This window comes from Monomorium pharaonis, chromosome 8 (genome assembly GCF_013373865.1).
Source record: "Monomorium pharaonis isolate MP-MQ-018 chromosome 8, ASM1337386v2, whole genome shotgun sequence".
NCBI classification, from domain to species: Eukaryota; Metazoa; Arthropoda; class Insecta; order Hymenoptera; family Formicidae; genus Monomorium; species Monomorium pharaonis.
In genome coordinates this window covers 7,604,883-7,624,947 of record NC_050474.1, presented here as the reverse complement: position 1 = coordinate 7,624,947, position 20,065 = coordinate 7,604,883, and the positions used below count along the sequence as shown (strand labels likewise).

At 33.6% G+C, this 20,065-nt stretch overlaps 2 protein-coding genes across 27 annotated transcripts in view; one reads left to right on the top strand and one right to left on the bottom strand.

Moving 5' to 3' along the window:
• The first annotated feature begins 3,264 nt into the window (after positions 1 to 3,264).
• Positions 3,265 to 5,612, top strand: LOC118644162 (eukaryotic translation initiation factor 1A, X-chromosomal-like). The gene is made up of 5 exons (XM_036290608.1): positions 3,265 to 3,497; positions 3,715 to 3,798; positions 3,888 to 4,124; positions 4,306 to 4,406; positions 4,614 to 5,612. The coding sequence occupies exons 1-5, from the start codon at positions 3,482 to 3,484 to the stop codon at positions 4,617 to 4,619; spliced, it is 444 nt and encodes a 147-aa protein (XP_036146501.1). The 5' UTR covers positions 3,265 to 3,481; the 3' UTR covers positions 4,620 to 5,612.
• Positions 5,613 to 7,539: 1,927 nt separating this feature from the next.
• LOC105835668 (ankyrin-3) overlaps positions 7,540 to 20,065 on the bottom strand; it is a 111,065-nt gene continuing 98,539 nt past the window's right edge. For 18 of the 26 annotated variants that reach the window (XM_036290586.1, XM_036290587.1, XM_036290588.1 and 15 more), the window contains 4 exons: positions 19,626 to 19,694; positions 17,540 to 18,721; positions 9,910 to 9,988; positions 7,540 to 8,501 (listed from right to left, as the gene is read on the bottom strand). In XM_036290586.1, coding sequence (XP_036146479.1) covers positions 8,372 to 8,501; positions 9,910 to 9,988; positions 17,540 to 18,721; positions 19,626 to 19,694 — 1,460 coding nt within the window. In that variant the 3' untranslated portion in view covers positions 7,540 to 8,371. Of the gene's footprint in view, positions 8,502 to 9,909; positions 9,989 to 14,515; positions 14,733 to 17,539; positions 18,722 to 19,625; positions 19,695 to 20,065 lie in introns of all 26 variants that reach the window. The other 8 variants (XM_036290603.1, XM_036290594.1, XR_004964263.1 and 5 more) reach the window with 4 other exon arrangements.

The window sequence follows — 20,065 nt, the reverse complement described above, 5'->3', positions numbered from 1 at the left end:
TAAATCTTTAAGAAACGTAGATTAAAACGTCAGAACATAAAGAAAACACTTATGGAAACAATGTGGCATATTAATAATATGCTACATATACTAAAAAATTATAAAAAATGACATTAATAAAATTTTTTTATTTTATACAAACAAAGCAAAAACAGATTTTTTAATAAGTTAGTCTACATACTATTTTGCGCGCATATATAAAAATAGTAAAAAAGTAAAAAAAATGGTAAAACTTCATATTTATTTATAAAAATATAAGTTAACTATACATGTTTTATCCTTCTGACAACATCTATTGTAATGATCTATAACAAATATGAATCCATAAACAACAAGTGTTTATGGATCACCACGAAGCGTTAGAATGCGTACGGTCTTCAAAGTCAAGCGACATCGGCGAGGGTTGACACTTGGATGGGTGACCGTTTTTTCAGGTATAGAGATATTAAACTATTAAACATGCTTTAACAGGTACGACGGCTTGGCTAAAACATGTTATATTATAGTCTTCTTTCTCTTACAAAATTGCCGTAAAAATAATTAGAATTTTTTATTTTTTGTTTAAGTTTTTTTTAATTCTTAGAAACTCTCAAAAATACTTAAAAATATTCAAAAATTTTTTATTTTTAAATTTTTTCCGAGAAACGTTTCAATTATAAAAAATTGAAACATTTATCAGAAATCCTGAAAAAAATTTTTTTAATTCTGACAAATTTTTTTACTAGGGTATATTACGATATCTCAGGAAATCCCTTAAACATCCTCTGGATATCGTTTGAGATATCTACAGGATATCAAATCGGTGGATATTTGTGCATCCCTTGGATATCCCTCGGATATTGCAGACGATCCACGGATATCCAACGATATTGCGATATCCCAAAATGACATCCCAGGGACATTCCTAGGATAAAGTGTGCTGTGTGGGCTGCTACGCCAGTTTGAATCATCGATATGGGTACTTGTTATTGTCTACATATACCTATATGTTATAAACTGTCGCAATTATATTATTTTTTATAAAAGCAATTAAATTTTGCAAAACATATTAAAAATAAATAGCATTAACTTATTTAATTATTAATTTCATTGTTAAATTTAACTTTTTCCATAACCTTCATAATTTGATGGAAATTGCGATCTATTTAGCACTAAGACTTTGAAGCGTTCAAATAGTTAATTTGACCATTTTGAAATTATTTTCAAGATATCTAAATGTTTTCTTGAAAAAGTTCTCTTAAAGTTGAATATAATATGCTTATATAATATGCTTATGCCTTACGCCTTAAATCTCATTGTATAGATACCGCTTTAGACCGTGTCTAAAATACGTCTTAATGACGTCTTTATGTCCCGATTTTGGGTGTGTGCTGTCTGGGAAAATAATCAGATCATGACTGAAATATGACTTCGAAATGACGTCATCATGACGTCAATTTTAGTTCATGTAAAAAAATGGTCATTTTGATGACATATGACCAGATATAACCATTTTTGGACGTCAAAATGACGTGGGCTTGCTACCTGGGTGTCCGATGGACGTTCTATGGACGTCCTGTGGACGTGATAAAAAACGGCATTCAAAATTAAATTTTACATTAAATAAAAGGGTAAAAACAGAATAAAATATATAAATATAAATATTTATTTAAGAAATTATTTTATTTTTTTGATAGATTATACATTAAACAATTTTAATTAAATAAGTATCATATCCCACACAGCACACTTTATCCTAGGGATGTCCCTGGGATGTCATTTTGGGATATCGCAATATCGTTGGATATCCGTGGACCGTCTGCGATATCCGAGGGATATCCAAGGGATACACAAATGTCCACCGATTTGATATTCTGTAGATATCTCAAACAATATCCAGAGGATGTCCAAGGGATTTCCTGAGATATCGTAATATACCTTAGTAAAAAAATTTGTCAGAATTAAAAAAATTTTTTTCAGGATTTCTGATAAATGTTTCGATTTTTTATAATTGAAACGTTTCTCGGAAAAATTTTAAAAATAAAAAATTTTGATTAATTAAAAAAATTTTTGAATATTTCTAAGTATTTTTGAGAGTTTCTAAGAATTGAAAAAAACTTGAACAAAAAATAAAAAATTCTAATTATTTTTACGGCAATTTTGTAAGAGAAAGAAGACTATAATATAACATGTTTCAGCCAAGCCGTCGTACCTGTTAAAGTATGTTTAATAGTTTAATATCTCTATACCTGAAAAAACGGTCACCCATCCAAGTGTCAACCCTCGCCGATGTCGCTTGACTTTGAAGACCGTACGCATTCTAACGCTTCGTGGTGATCCATAAACACTTCTTGTTTATGGATTCATATTTGTTATAGATCATTACAATAGATGTTGTCAGAAGGATAAAACATGTATAGTTAACTTATATTTTTATAAATAAATATGAAGTTTTACCATTTTTTTTACTTTTTTTTACTATTTTTATATATGCGCGCAAAATAGTATGTAGACTAACTTATTAAAAAATTTGTTTTTGCTGTTTGTATAAAATAAAAAAATTTTATTAATGTCATTTTTTATAATTTTTTAGTATATGTAGCATATTATTAATATGCCACATTGTTTCCATAAGTGTATTTTCTTTATGTTCTGACGTTTTAATCTACGTTTCTTAAAGATTTAATTTACGCTTCTATCACTCTTTTGTTACATTATAATTAACTTTCTCTTTACACTTGATTTATGCTCCATTAATTGTAGGGATAAAAAAGATATGATGGGACATTATTTGGATGTAATAGGATATCGTAAGATATTAATGAATATCTTACAATATCTTATAATATTTTAAGATATTTTTTTGAGATATCGAAATATATTAATAAGATATCATATGACATCTTAAGATATTTTACGATATTTTAAGATATTTTTGTAGGATATCCCGGGAGCTACTCATTGAGATATCCGTGAGATCGCCTTCGTCTGTCTGGGATAATTTGGGATATCCTCAGGATAAAGTGTGCTGTGTGGGATGTATAATATTAATTAAACAATCAGCTTAAAGTATTTTGTAATTATCACACACATATATATATGCATGTATGTATACATACATGAGTTCTTTTTTGGATGCGTATACGTTTTCAAATCGTAAACTATTGTTTCGTAATATCCGTGATAAACCGGAAGTATGACTTATGACGCTCGAGTCAACTTCATCACCAGATCAAAATTTTCAATAAGTTTTTCTTTATTTCACGAACGTTTTCCTTAGTCAACTCGTCAATAGAAAATCACGTAAGTAATTGCTGTTCGGAAATTGGAGCTGAAGAGCAGCGGACAGACGTCTTGCTTAGACCGATGTTTCGCAGTCGACCGTCGTCACTCATCACTCGCCGTTCTGTCGCAACGAGGATCTTGGACGCGTTGTAGCATTTCATCACTTTTGTTAGAGTAATTGTATTTTTGTCGTTTGGGAATATCGTGCTGAGACATCATGCCAAAGAATAAGGGTAAGTGTGATTTCGGTTTTGCCTCGCGTTTGCCTTTTTTCTCTGAATCCTCGCGATTTTCCCATTATCGCGATTTGTCCTACCGATGTGGTTAAGTTTGCTAACCTAATTCGCGTCAATATTAAGATCGCCTTCAAGGCGATCCGAGCTTCGTGATTTCGCTTTCTTGCGCGTCTCATATATGTGACTATTGTCACCAAACACGCGCTGTTTGCAGGAAAGGGAGGTAAAAACCGGAGAAGAGGAAAGAACGAGAATGAGACTGAGAAGAGAGAACTGGTGTTTAAGGAGGATGGACAAGGTGAGACGCGATGCGCGGACGACACGACGTTCTCACTGGAACAAATATCGATAATTTATTCACGGTGCTTTTGGGGTTTTTTTGCGCAGAATACGCCCAGGTGACAAAAATGCTAGGCAATGGTAGGCTAGAGGCCATGTGCTTTGATGGAGTCAAACGGTTGTGCCACATCCGTGGCAAGCTGCGGAAGAAGGTATGGATTAATCAGGGAGACATCATATTGATCGGATTGCGAGATTATCAGGATGCTAAGGCGGATGTCATCTTGAAGTACACGTCCGACGAAGCACGTAATTTGAAGACGTATGGCGAATTCCCAGAAACTGGTAAGTGCTATTCCATGATATTTTGGAATGTTCTAAATGCCTGTGAGGTGTAATAACTTTGATAAAACTCATCTCTTCTGAAAGCTTTATCTTAAAATGAATTATTAAAATAAAATTTGATGCAAAGAATATGAAAACAATGGTTATATCTTTGTTTTAACATAAAATTTTTCTCTCTTAGTACGTATCAATGACACAGTGACCTTTGTGGAAGATGGATTTGATGAAGACATTGAATTTGGTGATGAAATTAGTGATGATGATGAAGATGATGTTGACAACGTAAGTTTATATATAATTCTTGAAATTTTTTTGTTTCTGTAACCTGGTTTTATTCTTAAACTGTATTTATTCTTTATTTACTTATTTATTTGTCCAACAATTTTATTCTTTATATTATTTATTTTAATTTGTATTTAAGAAGCTTATTTCCTTTGCTTCTTCTTTATTAATTACATTTATATGCAATAATACAATATGTCTTTACAGATCTGATGACCTGCAGTGTAATAATAATTAAAAAAGTACATTGTAAAGAAAGTGCATGAGGACATTCATTTCACAAAATACAATTATATAGAGTCAAAGTTTTCTTCTATTGAGTAGCTCATCTCCCTGTATGTATCTATAAATAAATCGTCAATTTATGGATAACATCGTGTTCCAATTTGAGTAGTCGTTTTTGATATTTGTAAATTTTTATAGGAACACAAGTTCATTCAAATAGCAAAATTACATGATATTTAGCATATTGAATTAAATTTCGTACACCAGATTAGCTAGATTTTACGTTCGTGTACGTAATACCTTTGTATAATCTTTGTATATTTCTTTTTTATTTACGTCATGTATTATCTGCCAATTCGTGAAATATACATGTACATTATTTAAACAGAAAATGAAATATTACTATGTATATCATGCAATAAGTACTCTTTATATGTTAAAATGTTTTTCACTAAAAATTGTCCAGAAGTTTAAGAAATTATCGAGAAGCGAAGTAATGTACAACAATTTGATTTGTTAAATTTTGATGAAATTTTAGAACTACATTAGTGTACATGTTAAATTAATAAATTAAATGGCGTGTGAAGGGAGGACAGGTTGTCAGTGATTTTTCTGTCTTAGTATCATTTTAACTTTGATCAATAATGCACGTTGTTAATAGTAATATAGCTATTCAATACAGCAAATGATGTATGCCAGATAATTTTTAGGACATGCGTTATGTATCAGTGCAATCGTTCAATGTGTGCTATTCTTCATTGTATCAGAAGGGGACTACAGTTGCTGCATTTCAACATTAACAACAATTTTATCGGATATTAGCAACAACGAAAGTGGGCAGTTATTTGTATCGTTTTTGTTTCTATGAGAGAACAAATTTTGAAATAATATTGTTTAGTTGTTTATAATACAATTGAGCGGATAATTTGATAGTGGTTTTGGACTTTTTTCATGTTAAATAAAATTACATATGTAAATGAAGATAAAAGATACTTATTTTCCCATACCTTTTCCAATAAAGGTGTTTTCCCACACAGCAAAAAAGTGTAAAGTAGAACGAGAGCAGAACCAATCATGGGACGTTTTTTAGTTTTTAAGGAATTCGAATCTACGTAACAAAAAGTAATTCGTTTTGTTCCGTTTATGCTTTTCCGTTGCATAAAAAGGTACTCTCACTCATCGAATTAAGAATAAAGAATACAGTAAAAAATAAATAAAGATTTAATATCGCATTGTATGATTCATATTAAAAAGAATGTATACTTACTTAAAATTGTCCGTCTGTTATGTAAAATTGTTAAATTCATATCCGAAATATACATTAGTCTTCCTTAATTTTTAACAATAAAAAATGATTTAGGTGAGAGTAAAATGATACGGAAAAAATAGTGATTAATAATTTATTGGATGTTCAAATACGAGCGAAAGGATGAGACGGGTGTTCTTTTTTCCCTTCCTTATCTTTCCATTGCAGAGGACGCAATTCTGATGCAACATTTTATTTATTATGCCGCGGATAGTTGTATCACACAATAGTATGTAGTAAATTATAATTTCTTTTGTTTTTGATACCTTGACGCCATGCAATACTATTGTAATGATAACTTGTAATGATTATAGTGTTGAGGAGGGACATATAATTAGGAGAAGGGGAAATAGCTTAACTGTGACGTGTTACGTTATGAAGGAAAATTAATTTGTATAAAAGTATGTGAGATATAAAGCATCGGCTCGACACTGATGCGTCAATACTCTTACAATGATAAGTGACGCACTTACATGCATTTAGAACATGTTCTTATTACATGTATATTATGTCTGATACTGTAAAACAACAAAATATGTTGCACATAGACCATGTCTGTGTGCTACGCGACAATATATTGTCGACTATAGTCATGTATAGCTGCACTTCGTGTATAATTTGTATAACGAATTATGATGCGTATAAAATATTCCTCTTCTCATGAGATAAATTGCGCAACATTGTTAACAGCGTTGAAGCATCAGCGTCGCTTCGGTATCCGTAATGAATTATATACTAAATGTTACGACAATACATAGGAGCATATTTTATTTTGATGCGCGTATGATTGTGCCTTTGGTCCTTAGGTCAGATAGGCTCTAGGCAAGTCTATTAAACGTAGTATATATATAACAGTCATTATAGATAATAATTTATAAACTTCAGATAGCATAATCGTTATATCTTTCAATATATTATACATTAATAGAATAGCTTATTTTAATTTTGTTCTTTTAAATATATTTATATATTATATGATTTTCCTTCCTCCTCTCGCTTGCGATCATTAAAATTGTGTCGTACACTGAAAGCTAACATTAGCTTAGATATTAAAACGAATTCGCATCGTCCGGATTTCAGACAACATAATTCTCTACATTGTCGCGTGTCGTTTTACCTGCTATTTTAGTTTACATTTATTCATGTGGATGACACAACGTCGACAGTATAACCGTATCGAGTTTACAAAGTAACGAGCGTTAACATTTATTCAGGAGCTCGCTATATAAATAAAATACTCCTGTTAGCGTCTTACAATTATTACAATCATGTTCATAGTACATATATATATATATGTGTGTGTGTGTGTGTGTGTGTGTGTGTGTGTGTGTGTGTGTGTGTGTGTGTGTGTGTATGTTTGTGTGTGTGTGTACTGTCTCTTTTTCTGTGTGTGCGTGTGTACGCGCGCGCGCGCGCGCGCATGTAAGTTACGCTAATAAATTATCATATATACAATTAAAAATTGTTAGGAAATACCCTTTAAACAAGTTAAATTTATACATTATGTTTTGATACATAAAAACACTTCTCATTTCCGTTAATCAAATCAACACGGCCAGGGCACGATGATCCGGCACCTCTCGCGGCTTCTTTCTTTCTTTCTTTTTTTTTTATTGTGCCTGAACTCACGACTTCAGTCGAGTAACAACAAGAAATTTATTCCTTATTTCCGTTTTCGAAAATTTTGTCAACCGTCGAAAGTGTTAATAAAGAAAAAATATATATATAATATATATATTGTGTAATGCCGATCTATTAAGCAATATATTGCGCGGATAGAGTATAACTATCTTAAAGCTTAACAGAGCTATTCTCGCGAAAATCTTATTAATTTAGACGATCGCTGATATCGGCAGACTCGTTCGATCTTATTTTGTCTTGCGTTCCCGCCTTTTTCGCATTTCTTCCTTCCTGACATTTTCCATCGTTTTCGCTCGATACTTTTTTCCCTTCCATTTCGCATTATAGCTTCAGACAATACGAGAAAGGCGTTGCATACATACATGGACGGGTTGGCATAGTGAAGACTAGCGCGAATCGGCTAGTCGGACTAGCAACGACATACGCAGATACATCATCATCATTATCTTCGTTATCATCATTATTATCATAGATCGCGAGATTTCGACGAACGTAAAAGGGTAAGGCAACCGAGCGGAATGGAAAGGCAAGCAAATTCGAAGCGTAGGCCATGAGCGTGATAGTAAACCATTGTGCATATTTTGTGTGGCTTAAGAAAGGTAGCACCCCGAGAGGGTGAAGTGTTTTCACCCCCAAGATCATAAACCATCTCTCGACGCCCGAGGACGCGTCGAGTCCAATGTCTATCGAAATGCTTTCCTTGATAAAGGGATCCAAGGATCGACGAGGGGATCAACGTCGATTTCTTGTTTTTTTCATCGTAAATTCGAAGGGCAGAACGCGTGCATTATTCCTAATGATCCTTCTTCTCCTCTGTCATGAATGTATCCATAATCTTCTGCATCGATTCCCGCAAATCATCTGTGCCACCGGCTCCAGTAGACGATATCGTCCTCGTTTCTGTTCGCGTAGTCGTTGTTATGCTGCAAAAGATGGAATTGTAGTTAACATGTAATTTTGTTTCGAGATTATATTTATCGTTTGGTGAAAATGTTTGTCAGAATTTTTATATAATTTTTTAGAATTTTAAATTTATACTTTAAATTTTTTCAGATTTTTTAAAGATTTCAGAAATTATAGAATAAGAAATACTTGGAATATAGAATTTGTGCATGTAAAAATTTCTAGAAAAAAAATTTTCATGTATAAAGGAAAGTCACTATTGGCTTAGACTTCCAAAAGCAAAACCCTTTTATTTCTTAGACTAAACATTGCACTATCTTAATACTGATAAAATATAATTTGCATAGATATAAAGAAATAAAAACCTGTTCATCATATATTTCATTTATGGTTTTTTTAATATAAAATTTACTAAAAACAAAATCTTCAAAACTTGTACACTTTTTCATGTAAATTGCATAGTTTAATAAACAATAGTAAATATGTTATTGATATTTTCAAATCATTTTACATATTTCTATAACTATTTTCTTTATATTTTTCTCTTTCATATTTTCCTTGTAGTGCGATTTAAAACATAAAGTTGTTGTGCACTTCTCCGTGAAACTACCCTGCTCAAAAAGTTCGATAGACATTGATAGAAACATAAAGAAATTTGATAAAAGTTTTAAATAATTTTATCTAAATCTATAATTTCGGACACCAGATTTTTGCCAAATAGAAAAGCTATAAAATTCTATGGTTCTTTATCGTATCTAAATTAAGAACCGGTTGTTCCAATCTAAACTTACCACTCAGGTAAACATGTGTCTTTCTTTAGACACATAATAAGAGACACAGCATTATGACATTTCTCAACTATATTTTAATAATATAATAATAATAAATTGATTTTTTAAAAGTAAGTCCCAAATTAAACTTTGAAAAAAGTAAATAAAGTAAGTAAAGTATTTTTGGCAGTACAGTACATTAAATATTATACTAGCTAAAATATTTGTGTCCAATAGTTTGAATGTTCAAATTGATCTGAATATTATTTCAATATTTTAAATATTATATTGATTTGAAAACAATCTGAAAAATATTCAGTTTTTTTCTAATTATATCTCAAAATTTTTCCAATACGTTTTAGAAATCCTCAAAAAATTTAATAAATTCTCTAAAAATATTGTAAAATTTATATAAAAATTCTGAATAATCTCGAGAAAAATTGTCTTCAGAGACCATCTGAGACATCTACGTGCAACTTTTTTAAAATTTTTTGATTTTTTGATGCGATGCGAAGAAAATTTTTAAATAAACTTTGAAGAATACTGCGATCAGAAAATATAAATAAAACTTAATCATTAAAAAAGACAATAATCGACATAGCTGTCCTTGATATATTATTATAAATAAAAAAATGGAGAAAATATAATTTGTATGTACCTTTCCTGAGTAACAGGATCCACCTCGATCGTTGTCGTTTCCATGAAGGATGGCTCGCTATGTTGCAAAAAGTCAGATTCTGTGACAACAAATGAAAACAAATCAAACATTTGCTCTTCGTGCGCTTTTGGACCGCGGCGGATTTTCGCTATTTCGCTGCTGCGTGTTTTACATAGAAAACAAGTACGAATTGTATATATATATAAATATATATATCTCTCAATTTTACATCATGCCCAAAACAAGGGAATAAGACTAGACACATATAAAAAAAGTTACAACACTGCTAAACAATTGACGATACAAAATATTAATACGCATTTTCACTCAACTAGCCAAACTATATGCAACTTTTTTTTTCACGTGTAATCTTCCGCACGTGGATCATAGCGAATACCTCGCGTGATTTATACTTGTTGTACAATTTTTACTTTTACTGTGTCCACTACTCATTTTCTCGTACTGTGATACTAATTACTTTTACACGTGTGCTACAAGCTGTAAATCATCTCAATTCATTTCGGCTGAATTCCTATATCTCGATTAATTTAAGGATGTATTACAGTCTCTGAAAAGTAAATTAAAATTGTTAATATTTAGACTTTAAATAAACTATACGCATATAAAAGTTGACTGAATAACATTATATTTCTATTCAATAGCACATTTTTAGTTTATTTACTTTATTTGTTCAAAATTAATTTTAAAAAAATAAGGACAAAAATCTTGATTTAAAAAAAATACTAAATGAGATTAGATTTATGCAAATATGCTGCATGATGCCAATTTCGAGAATTTGTCATCGAGCCACGGCTGTAAAAAGGCAGAAAAACTAAAAAGCAGGAATCAATCATATCAAATAATTATTGAGCGCTTACTGAGTCTTTAATACGATTGGTTCTTGCCTTTAGTTCTTTTTCTCTTCCACAGTCGTGGCTTGGTGGCAGATCCTCGAAATTGGCATCGCTAATGTTGCGTGTCGATTATTTTTTAGCTTAACAGACGGATCTATAAACCGAGGCTGGAATATGTAATATCACAAATTGAATTAATAAGCAATTTAATAATATTTTGATGCTAACAAGGATTAAAAAATATTATAATCAAATATCGACGCGCAGTTTGCATGAATTAAAAATTCATATGAATATTATTAAGCAAGATTCGCCTTGGCTGAAAAATGACGTTTCTTCGGTCAATTTTTTTGTAAGTACTTTAAGTATTCAAGATAATTTATACAAAATTTCAATGCAGTTCTGAACTTTAGTTATTCCGTAAATAAATTTTGTTTTATTTATAAAACAATTTATGTGTCGCAATAAAACTTACATAAATCATCTTGAATACTTAAAGTACTGATACATTAAAAAATTCAATTTTTATCATTATTTTTTACTTACAATTCTATTAGAGCACACATTTAGAAACTTATTATGAAAATAATTTTTAATCCGATTAAGAAATTGCTGCTAATTTTTTTATATTACTTTCAAATGCAATATTGAATAATGTGTAATTTTTTCATAATTTTTTAATTATTTTAAAAATATACGTAATACATCCTTAAACGTATCGCGTAAAGCGACTGATCATTGCACGGGAAGTCTAATAAATCATGGTACAATCGACGACGAGGTGATTCCTCATTGCATCCTCTGCTCTTTTATGAGAAATTCCTTCGTCGATCCTACAACGACTCTTCCCCCATATATCTTGATGTACAAGAAGGTTAAAAGATAATTGCATATCATTGATTGGAAATCCTAAATAGCAGTCTGACAGATTCCATTTTCCACACAATTGCAATAAGACTTTTTAAAATCCCCTTTTTAGATGCGAATGCAAAAATGCCACTTAATGAGTCATATAGTATTGAACCAATTTTGATTTTACAACATTAGATTGAAGATTCATCGTTCACTTTTTAAACATATGTTCTACATTCTATGCAATTGTTCTGCTATTTAGGGTCGCTTGAAGAATCAGCTACACTTCAGAGGAAGACAGTACCGTTATGACAGAAATAAACGCTCGTTGATCTGTAGTTAATTACGGCGACATTGTTACTGAGCAATATTCGAAATACTTCTCAGTATAATTGTGCTGCACGTAGCGAGCTCGTGTAAAGCGCTGATAAAAGCCGCTGAACAAAGCATTTAGCAGTAGTTAGTCGTAAGAGACATAAGTACTCAACGTTCTCGGTACAATAGAAGATTATACTACGGTAAAAACTCAAAGTGGTATTTTTTTGACAGTTCGGCAAGTGCACCTCTGAATATTATAATAAATTCTGATCCTTGTAAAATTTAAAAATGCGGTATTGTATTAAAGACGAATTATCAATTTAGTATCTCAACGACCGATTCAAAGTAAAGCAGTCAGTTCGAAGACATGTCATGTCAAAAAAGTTCTCGGCTGTATAGATTTTTTACACATTATTGTGCGAAATAATTTTTCTTGGGTAAAAAGTGTTACCCGAATCTAAATTAAAAAGAATCGTATGTTTCCATGCGTGAGTCTACCGCCCTTTGATTTTGACCGTAGTTATGCACAAAACGTTCCATGAGTTGCCAGCCATTTCATAAGAATCCGTACTAACTACGTTAGTTAGTGTTGTTAGACGAACGGTCAGGTATTGCTGGAGTATTATATTCGGTTATATTATTTTCCGATGTAGAAAGGATATTAAATACATCCTCGCGGAAGTTTCTTCAGAACGACGATAAATCACTTTAGTTGAGTCTTCACATCTGGCATATTAAAACAAGGAATAAATTACATTCGGATTGGGAGAAACTCAAGTATTTAAGGTTACTGAACCAATAAAGTACGTGTGATAAATTACGCGCTAATCAACGCTTAGACCTTAATTAGCCGTTCGATGTAGTTGCATTTACAGTTTGGATCAGCAGGCCGCTGATAAGAAGAACGATCAGGCTTGAGGGATGCGAGGAAGGAACATGAGTGTCTCCTGTCTCGGTTCTTTGTTCCCTCAGGGATTTGAAACCGAATGTAATTCCGGAGAGTTCGCCTTTCGAAATGCGTCGAAATGATACTGAAATCCAAACTTGCCGGAATTATATCGGTTCTTAGTCCCTCTTCGCACTGCCCTACGACGTACGTTTGCAGTTCTGCGGGATCGGAAGGAGTCGGCGAAACATGGATTCGTTAAGAAGCTGCAGCACATCGGCCGGTGCAACGCAACTCGCTCTCACGTTACGGCAAATAGAGAGTTGGTTTGGTGCCGTTTGAGAAGTTGCCGTGTGTACTTGTCCGTACATCGATAGAATCCGAAGCAAACGGCACACCTTATGCTTGCACACGTGTATAGGCACGATACATACACATACACTTACGGATTACTTACATGACGATTCGCCTAACAATCCTAACGTGACTAAAAAAACGACTGTTGGTCCCTCTACACTTTAGCTTTATCTTGAGTTGCTTATTGTCAGAAGAGAGCTAGAGGGGTAATAGTAATCTATGGGATGCTCTAACTAAACTAAACTAAAACAAAAAAATAAACAAAGAAAAAGAGACAGAGAGGAAAAGAGAGAGAAGACAAAAATGGAAGACAAATATAAAAAGAGAAGTTGAAGCAGCGGCTCTTTTTGATATGACGAAGGTACGTGCAACTGGGCGTAAAACATATCTTTCTATTGATCGAAACAGCAAAATTGTTGTGCCCCGGCAACAGGGCACTGCACTAAAACAATTACTACGAGCGTAAACTAAGGTACGTACAAAACGCAAAGATACAATCATGCAGGGGAGTGCTAATGTCAAAACTCATGCAGTTGTACTTCAGAAAAAAGAAAGCTTGTGAAACAAGTTCGTTGAATGCCGGGGTTTACATCTTCTTAAATTAAACGATGATTTATCACAGGTATGTGATTTGTTACCGGTACAAGAGAATAACCTTACATGTGAAGAAGTTTTACAAGTCAGTACTCGTTGCGCGTTTTTTCAGTTGTTCTCGCTGTTCACCAGAATCGTTAAGATCACTGCTGACATTCAATCAAAATAAAATCTTGCTCATAAGTAATTAAGTAGATAAATTAGCTTCGAAATCATTGCTATCGCAAATGATTTAGAAAATAGATGTCAGTATTATATGCGAACATCACACTCGATAAACGTATCCATCGATAATGTTTTGAACATTATTGCTAGGGCATTACACATTTTGTAAATATATTATTAATACAAATTTTAAGCACATTATTCATAATAATCGTACATGTTTATACGTTTTCTTCAAAAGTGATGCGTTTACAGCAGTTTACATATCATCTGATGTATATTACAACTTCAGTTTATAAATTTCTGCTTACAAAAATGCCTACACAAGAGAGCTCATAAGAATAATTATTGCTTGCGTTATTTTGTGAGTAAGAGCTAATTGGCGCATATTGATCGGAAAAAATTTGAGTCGCGTCACCTTTGAAGACAAGATACAATATCGAATAAAGATACTAATTAACAGTTTAGATTTCTATCCTGATAATCGTATAAAAGTTTGGCCTGGCCTTTAAAAGAAATTTTTAATATTACAAAACGGTATACACTTTAAAAAATAAATAATGTGAAAGGGTAATCGTACCCGGCTTGCCTCGGGACATTATTAGACAGAGTGTAGATGACACGGCGAAATATTTGTGGCTCCAGGGCAAGTATAAGCGCTATTAGAAGTACCAGCACAGCGACAGCTATGCTCATCCAACGCGCGCAGCTGGCTCTACCGGATGTCTTCATCCTAGTCTTCGGTTCTATCCTATTGCCTGAGTAAACCGACCGTATCATATCGTGTGTTTCTGTCGCTTAAAGATTATCAATTGCCATAAATTATCGTCGGATATGTGAATTTCGATAAGTTAATCGATCGATTGATTGATTGATTGATTGATTGATTGATTGATTGATTAACTGACTGACTGATTGATGGATTGGATGATAGCGCCACCGCCATATGATTACTAAAAAGCCGAGAGTAACAGGATAGCCAAATTGTCTCGAAAATTAAAATCAAGATTAGCGTAATAATTTTATTACCGATAGATTAATTTTATTATTCAATAATGTGTTCATTATTAAACTCTCGTTAATCCGCAAAATATTACTGATTTCAATTTATCAAATTGGAAGTTAAGATACACGAAAAGAAAAGATTAATTGCACTTATTGTTAGTTGTTATGGCAAAAATTTGTGTGTGGTAGCTAAATTTTAGCTATACACAACTGAAATTTAGTTATCACAATACAAAATCTTGCTATAACTTTTTATGTAAATTGAAAAATGTACTCAAAATTTAATCACAACTGTTTTTGTTGTATTTTACGAGTAATAAAAATCTCATGCAATTAAAAAAAAAAACTTGTATATATAGAGGAAAAGCACCGAATTTGGAACAGTTTCTTAAATTGGAACCCCCTTATTTCTCGGAAACTAAACATCGCACCGTACAAATACCGATAAAAACATAATCCGCTTGATTAATTAAAGAAATAAAAACCCATATTTCATACATTCGTGCCCTTTTCTATATAAAATCTACTAAAAACGAATTCGTTAAAAGCGAGAGTTTTATTTGCACAATTTTTTTTTGCAAATTGCACAGTTTAAACAATAGTAAGTGTATTATTAATAACATTATCATTATTTCATATGTTTGCAGTTTCCTAAAACTGTTTCTTTTAATTTTTCCCTTTTTTATTTATTTTGTAGTCCAGTTGTAAATATAAAATTGTCATGTGTGTGTAAATTGGAACACTCCATGAGATCAAAGGTCTAGTAATGATAATTGTTACTACGCCGTTACCGTAATATAGCTAGGCCGTAATCGTAACTTTAATATATAACCTATATATATAATAACCTAAACGTTTCGAGACGATTTCACAATAAACGAATCGAAAAAAGCGTGCCTGTTAAAAAATAGGCAAACCTAACGGATCAACATAGAGTCTATAGAACTATGTAATTTAGATAAAATATATAAATCAATAAAATGTAATATTAATACTTTGATCGTATACGGGTTCCAAATTAGGCGCGTCAGATCCCCTTTTGACACATATCACAAAATCAATAGTTATTAAAAAAATATAGAGAACAGTATAAAAATTACTTATTATATATTATTATATATTATTTGATAGAAGATATACTTTCTAATTTAAATTAGTATTTTCAAAAGTGTTTTTCTAACCATTATTTAAGAAATATAATCAAAAAACGAAGTGGTGTTCCAAATTCGATGCTTTTCCTCTATATATAAACTGAATTATATCATCTAGCATTAAATAATCACGTGTGTGCTGAGTTTATGCCCTATAAAAATTCTTTCGACGCTTGTTATAATCTTTCTTTTTGTACGATTTTTCTTTTCGATTGCAAATCCTGTTATTTCGTCAGCACTGTTGCGACAAAATCATGTAAAAAAACTTCATGGCATTAGATCTTTTTTTCCCATCGTCAAAAGCACTTTCAATGCGCCGACGTGTTAGACGTCATAATGTTTGATCATTCAACGTGACTGAACGCAAATGAAAAACCTCGAATGAAATTGCTAGTCCCAAGAAGCCCCTAATCACAAAACTCCATCCATCCTATAGCCAAGACCAATGGAAAAACAAAAAAGTAAGAAACGACGTTATCATAGTCGAACATTTCCTGAACGAGAAGCAACACTTAGTCGATCACCATTAATCGCACAATTCCTCGCAACGCGCCCACAAATAGAAGTATCGCACGCAATATGCAGACTTATGCGACTGCACTTGACAAGCTTTATTTTTTCTTGCGGATCATTATTTTTCTGTACGCACGACGTCGTCGATATCGTGTACATAAGACAGATATGGTCCTTATGCGAAACATCACGGATCATGCAATTCCCAAGCGAATAATTCCTATTTTTCTCTTGCAACCTCAAGTTTCAAGTAGCAACAGAGAGTCAAAGGTCTTCTTAATTGGAAATTAATAAAAATTATGTTCCAAATTTTTGACGATGTTGGTTATTTCATTCAAGTTCAAAAAAAGATTTCTTCAAAAGGTTTCTTTTTAACCATTAGCATACTGCAAAATATTTTAAATAAATATAGTAATAAATATAAATATAAATAACAAATATAAAAAAGACTGAAAAACTAAGAAAACATTTTAAATATAAATTATAAACAGATTTAGAAGACCTCTGACCTCTTTTTTAATTTAAATTTACATCCCTGGAACAATGATATATCCATGAAATCTGTAATTTACGATCTTAAAATTCACGATTTTAATCAACGTTAACGTTATTTAGAGTTATCGTTCTAGGGATGATTTTCATCGATCAAATCTCATTACCCAATTTAACTTTTCGGACAAGTGCAAACATCAAATATACTTTCATCGTGCAATTAGCGAGAAGTTAGCGGGAAAATACATGGGAGTTAATACATGCAAAGGTAGCTGAAGTTCAACACCAAAACTCAACATGTAGTAATCTATGTACATATGTATATATATATCTTTTCTTTTTTTTCGGGTTTGTTCGTTCCCATATGGGAGGCAATTAACGAGGAGGGTTTCAAGGGGTATGTACATTGCTTATGCAGAAGGTTAGCTGTGAGAGTGCGGTACCTTGGTCGTCCTCCAACGGGGACAGCTCCGCACCTTCGTGCAGTGCTACATCCGACCCGCTGGAACTGCCCAACGTACGCCTCTTGCTCGGAGATCTTCTTCTAGGTTGCGGCGAACCGTCACTATCGGTGTCGCTGTGTATATCGTGTCTCGAACTACCATCATTCTTGTTGTTGTTATTGTTGTTGTTGCTGCTGGCGAACGTGTCAGCGCCGCCGTCGTTCCCGGAACCGGGTGACGTGTCTTGGGAATACTGCGTCCCCCACTGTTCGTTCGCCGCTATCCAAGAGGCGGTCTCCCCGATCTCGGATTTCGTTAATTGCTCTTGGAGACTTCTCAGAGCGGACTCCGTATCGCCTGCTTCGCTGCTAGAGATCACCGTTCTTATTACCCTCTCAGTTCTCTCAATCTCCGGCGTTTCTGTTGTCTGGCGTTGTACAGTTGTGACCGTCTGCATAACATCGTCAGTCTTTATTGTAGTGGTGGAAGAGTCCGGAAACTTGTCGCCAAAATTGAAAATCTTACTCGGTAGCGTGTCAGCGACCTGGTTTAGCCTTTTGACAATCTCCTCGCGCGTTACAGGTTGCAAAGCATCAACTTCCGACGTCAGCGTCACGGTTCTCATTGTCTCTATGGTGTCGCTCGTCTTTAAAAGCTCTTCAAGTTTTGCAGGATCGATCGATAGATCACTGGTTATCTTCGTTGTTTGTCGTATTTGTTCCACCGAGGGAATCATTTCTATCTTATTCCTTGTAATAGTCTCAGTCAGATCATCCGTTTGGGCTGCATCGCTCAGCAATACTTTTCTCTTTTCTTCTACCGTCTCTTCGATCAATTCGTCCGCGTATTCCTTGGTGATGTATTTGATAGATCGCGAAGCCGCTTGTGGACCAATAACACGATCTTCTGAAGATTCTAACTGGACGGATTCGGAATCGCTCAATTTAGACACGCGAGGGTCGATTTTAAGCGGTATCTTGCTCTTGCTCGGCGACTGCGCTTCTGGCTTGGGCGGCTGCTCGACCGTTTTACGTGTTCGTGAGACATCACTGAGCTCTAGATAGAACTCGGGTTTAGTAGACGGCTTGGTGGTAGAATGACGCGGGGCGGGAACAGGTTGTTTTGATGGAGCAGAAGTAGCATGCCTCTCTACAGTCCCATCAATCTCAGCCGAATCATGCCCTGACCCATCCAAAAGGACATGGACAAGAACAGGAACAAGGACATAAAGCACATTGATACACACTAAGAATTTCAACTCTAGCCCAGCTGCCAAAGTTGGACCGGAAGATGTCGGAGCGTGTCTGCCTCGCATGTGTACGCGAACATTACGCATTAATAAACGAAAGATTCGCGCTTGGTGCACGCACGTACGCACGTGAAATATGGGAGAGGCGATCCTGGAAAGATGTACCTCACACGTGATGCGTGTGCGCGTGCACCGCGGTTCTTTGCCCATTATTTAGTAGGTTTTTTAGTTAGTATCAATATTGCAACCAGGATTAGTCTGTTTATCGAAAACGAAGAAGAGTACACTCATTAAAGAACGGTGTCTGGTCGTGGCGCCTGAGTCTTACTAAAATGTACCAGTAGAAAAACACGGCCGTTCGAGAATTTACTTCTTCCACTTTTAGAATATTCCAAATTATTTTTCTCGAAATTACACAATTAAAATTAAAAAAAAGAAAATCTAAAGTATATATAGTTCTATTTGTCTTTTTAAGAGAAATCATCTTCTAGCCGGTATAACGATGCCATAATTTGCTGGACACGCTGTACAACTGGCTAAATTACTCGATAAGTATATGCTAATATATACAGAATGGCTTTTTTGATTGAGCGATTGAGAGCTACCTTTTGTTCTTGGCAAAATAAAAAAAAGAAATCGGTAACTATTTAGTAAGAGACGTGCGCACAGTATCAATTAGTGTGAAAGCGTCGGCAGGTGCTAACTATGGAAGATAAAGCTAAATATAAATGAGGGCACCAAAAAACAGAGTCTGCTACCGTTATTAATCTTCGATCGGAGATGATGATCCGCGTACGTGAACTGTTTTACATTTTACTTGAGTCGATTTTACGTTACCTGTTTTTGTCGAGGTGTACGCCTGGTCCGCCAGGTTTTGTGCCCGTCGCGTAGCCTCTTTGGTCACGTCTGAAAAATTTACATAGAGAGAGAATTGAGTTCACACTAGGAATCGGCAAGTACGACATTGAAAGCAGTGATTCAACAAAGATTAGATGATGGATGATGTTTTTTTTCTCTGCATGGCATACCTCGGTTCATGCTTCGCTAGTTGTGGTATACCTGTTAATTTGAATGAGATATAATTACCGCATAATCGTAAACACGTGATCTCTATATGTTATACGCTACAAACGAAAAGAAAGAGACATGTTTGATGATAAAATAAAATTTCGACGTTCGAGAAGTAATACTAGGAAAATTATCCATCGTGGTAAGAAAGACGTTTAAAAAATAGCATAAAAACCTGGAATCATGCATTAAACGGATGTTAACAAAAT